Consider the following 3,660-nt stretch of genomic DNA (forward strand, 5'->3'; position numbering starts at 1 on the left):
AATGAAAATAAGCACCTCAAGAACGATTACTCTCGACGTTTTATATATATATATATATATATATATATAAGAGCTAGTTTGTAGTTATGGAAAGCAACAAAGAGCTTCTTGCTATGATCCTCCAAACCTCAGCCGCTCAATTAGGAGAATAGAAAAAAATAGAAAAAATATTCCATAAAGACATTGAAAAAGCTCACAAATGCTAGTAGAAAGATTTCTTACAAGATTCGAACATGATAATTTCTTATTTTGACATATCCCCAAAAAACCCGTTCCCCACTAGTCTCCGGCCTAGTCTTGTTCGTTGAATTTGTACCTAACCACAGCTTTTTTCGTGATACTCTTTTATTGACGTGGCTCGAACTTTGATCTCAAATGTTTTGAACGAAAACATCTGAATGGTGTAGGAAGCCAATTGCAGCTCTAATCGTTTGGTTTCGAACACAATGGACCCAACAGTGGAAGCATCTGACAAAAGTGATATGGTGGCAGAAATGCAAACAAACGCAGGGGAAGAAAATTATGCTCTGAGAAGGTTGGAAGCTTCAGATTATGCCAAAGGATTCCTGGATCTTTTAGGGCAGCTCTCTGTATGCGGGCAAGTCTCTGAAGAAGAATTCACCAAGAGGTTTGAGGAGCTGCAGGGCTTGGGCGATGACCATTTTGTCTGTGTGATAGAAGACCTCCAAAGCGGTAGAATTGTGGCAACAGGGACTATTCTCGTGGAGAAGAAATTTTTGAGGACATGTGGCAAAGCGGGTCATATAGAAGACGTCGTAGTAGATTCTTCTGTGAGAGGTAAACATCTAGGACACAAAATATTGAAATTTTTAACCCAGCGTGCAAAGGTTGCAGGCTGTTACAAGGTCATTCTTGATTGCAGTGTGGAGAATAAAGTTTTTTATGAAAAATGTGGGTTCAAGAATAAGGCTATACAGATGTCCCATTACTTTTGATAGAATGAGCTTGCAGGATCACACGGCTTCAGGTAGATGATTGTTACTGTAGCTCTTTATACTTTATCATTGGCAAATTATCGGCGAGGTTATATTCGTCTAATGCATTGTGAGTATATTTGGATCAAAATCTTAAGATTTGTAGATTTGGTTTACTCTTGGGTGTATGCCTGAACCTTGTGCTTACGATTTGTAATCACGGGGTTTGATTTATAAACAAGGATAGCCATTGAGCGGATGCCTTTCCACACGCTTAATATTTGTAATCATGGGTTACACTTGAATATATACTTGGAGTAGATGCTTAAGAACTAGTTTGTTTACGAGCCTTTTATTTTAAACATGGTTCACACTTGTATGTACCTCATGATTGGCACACTGCAATCTTACCTGATTCTGCCTTTGTGAGATGGAGGGGCTCGAAACTGGGTTGCACTTAACATTGTTATCTTTGAATAATATGCCTTAACATCTTCGACAGTTGTTATTATACTTTGATTTTGATCTAAAAAGGAAAAACAAAAACGTATGGTGAAAACAGATGGAGGGTGGTGTGAAATCCTTGTTGATGAATGTTGGTTAGTGTCAGTCTGAAAATTTGCCTATGGATAATTACGTCTGAATGTAATTCATATAGTCTAATATAATTTTCTCTTACGCAAGCTAGAGCAAAGTTCTAACGCCGGCTCCTTAGTGACTTCACAAGTTTCTTGCCCATCTCCTCTCCTCCCTTGTTGAATCCATCGTGGGTCAATGTTCTCAGGGGAGCCTTGAAAGCTTGTCAGCAATTATCCCAGTGCAAGCTGCAGTCACCCTGCAACTATTGTATAAATTTATAAAATCATTTTGCAATCTGCCCACATCTTTGAATTGTTCTAAATGTTGACTTGGTGGTCATTCCGGGGGACTTGTGATGTGGCTTAACTGCTTCCCATGGGTCAGGTTAAATCTGACATTTGTATTGGGCATTGGTAGTTTGAGCTTTCGGCACAATGGCAAATGATTCCAACAATTAGTATCAGAGCCTTGGGTAAAGGGTTCAATTCTCCCTTCAGTGGGCGCTGAAGGCTCAGTTGGTGCTTAGGGGACGATTGTTGACTTGGTGGTCAGCACCTTCCGAGGGACTCGTGACATGGCTTAACCACCTCCTGTGGCACATGTTAAATCTGGCATTTGTATTGGGCGTTGACAGTTCAAGCTTTTGGCACAATGACAAATTATTTCATTACTAAATTCTAAGAAATACTCTTCTCCTTCTAAAATCATTCATGTTAAGTATGAACTATGGTAAGTGGCATGCTTCTTCTGTGCCACTATATTGTGATTGACTTTAAAGCTTCTACAAGCACTTTTCTCACCGTTATCACAATCTCAATTAATTGCATAATCATGGAGCTCATTGGGTCTTGAATAGTTTACTTTTACATGTTCTTGTGGATTATGCTCTGGTTTCAATAAACATTCAAATTGGCACTTGCCCGAACTGTTATTAGGTTAGACTTCTGACAGAGTCCTATTTGGTGAGGAGTGGAGGGGAGCAGGGGCGGTGGGAGGTTCTATGAGATTTATTAAGCCATACTGGGATAATGAATCGATCATAAATTTATGAGATGGATATCTGATAATTTTGGACATTCAGGGTTCTAAGATTGGAGATTTATTCTGATGATGATACAAATAATGGAAAATTCTGAGGATTTTTTCCTTCAAATTTTCTTCATGTGAAGAAATCATGATTGAAGACATTTTAACCATTGTCTGAAATTTATTATTCACTATAGCATGAATTGGTTAAAAGAGATAACAGGTAGAACAGAGGCATCGGCAATCCATGAGGAGACACAGTAGACTGTACAAAATTTAGATTCTTTCTTCTTAACAGTTTTTCTTCCTAAGAGGACATTGTGCTTCGCTGGAAGCATTGAGCTAGCGTAAAGCAAATAGAGTTTTGTGGAAAGGAAGAGCAAGCAGAAAATAAGTTGAACCCACAGTACGTAGTTCTTTCCAAGTTTCCTGTGTCTGCTTTTACTCAATAATTTGGAAATTGTAAGGAGAGATTTCATAAAGTTTTATAATTAGCCCAAGGGCATGTGCACAAAGTGCAGGGCAATTGACTGTCTTGTGAGACAGGCGAATCTTGATGCATGTTAAATAATAGGGAGCTGGCATTATGAAGGTTTTTCAGTCAAGGAAAAAGAGTTCAGAGATAACTTCAAGCTCTCAAGCACCACCAGTCACCATGACGCATTGTTTTGAAACTGATAAGGATAGAGGACAGCAGTCCAATCACTGTGGTTGACAGTAGGGGCTGGTTTGATTTTTGGATATGTATGTTTTTTAACTTCGGAGGACAATATATAAGCTTCAACTTTTGTTTTTTGCATAGCAAACTTTGAAGACAAAAATATAGAGCTAAAAGGTAACTGCACTACAGTTGAAGCTGAAAGATGAATTAGTAAAATGAAATGAAAGAAGAGTTGATTGTATTGAAAGCTTATTTTGAGGTTCAACCATACGTATAGATTGACATAGGAATCTTAGTTAAGCTGAGCAATTGGACAGGAAGGTTGAAATCAATGCTAAGAACTTATCATTGGAATTGTTGGTTGGTTTGCCCCTGGATATGATTGGATAGGCATATGGACAGGGGCCTTTATGATGGCCAAAGAATTGAATAGCATTTATTCAAGATGTTTGTTGAAGT

At 38.4% G+C, this 3,660-nt stretch overlaps 1 protein-coding gene across 1 annotated transcript; it reads left to right on the forward strand.

Annotated features, from left to right (window-relative positions):
• Positions 1 to 272: 272 nt before the first annotated feature.
• GNA1 (glucose-6-phosphate acetyltransferase 1) lies at positions 273 to 1,270 on the forward strand. Its single transcript, XM_089826590.1, has one exon. The coding sequence runs from the start codon at positions 447 to 449 to the stop codon at positions 954 to 956; it is 510 nt and encodes a 169-aa protein (XP_089682716.1). The 5' UTR covers positions 273 to 446; the 3' UTR covers positions 957 to 1,270.
• Positions 1,271 to 3,660: the final 2,390 nt, after the last annotated feature.

Source organism: Cupressus sempervirens, chromosome 4 (assembly GCF_028749045.1).
Source record: "Cupressus sempervirens isolate cs-2001-9-10 chromosome 4, ASM2874904v1, whole genome shotgun sequence".
NCBI classification, from domain to species: domain Eukaryota; kingdom Viridiplantae; phylum Streptophyta; class Pinopsida; order Cupressales; family Cupressaceae; genus Cupressus; species Cupressus sempervirens.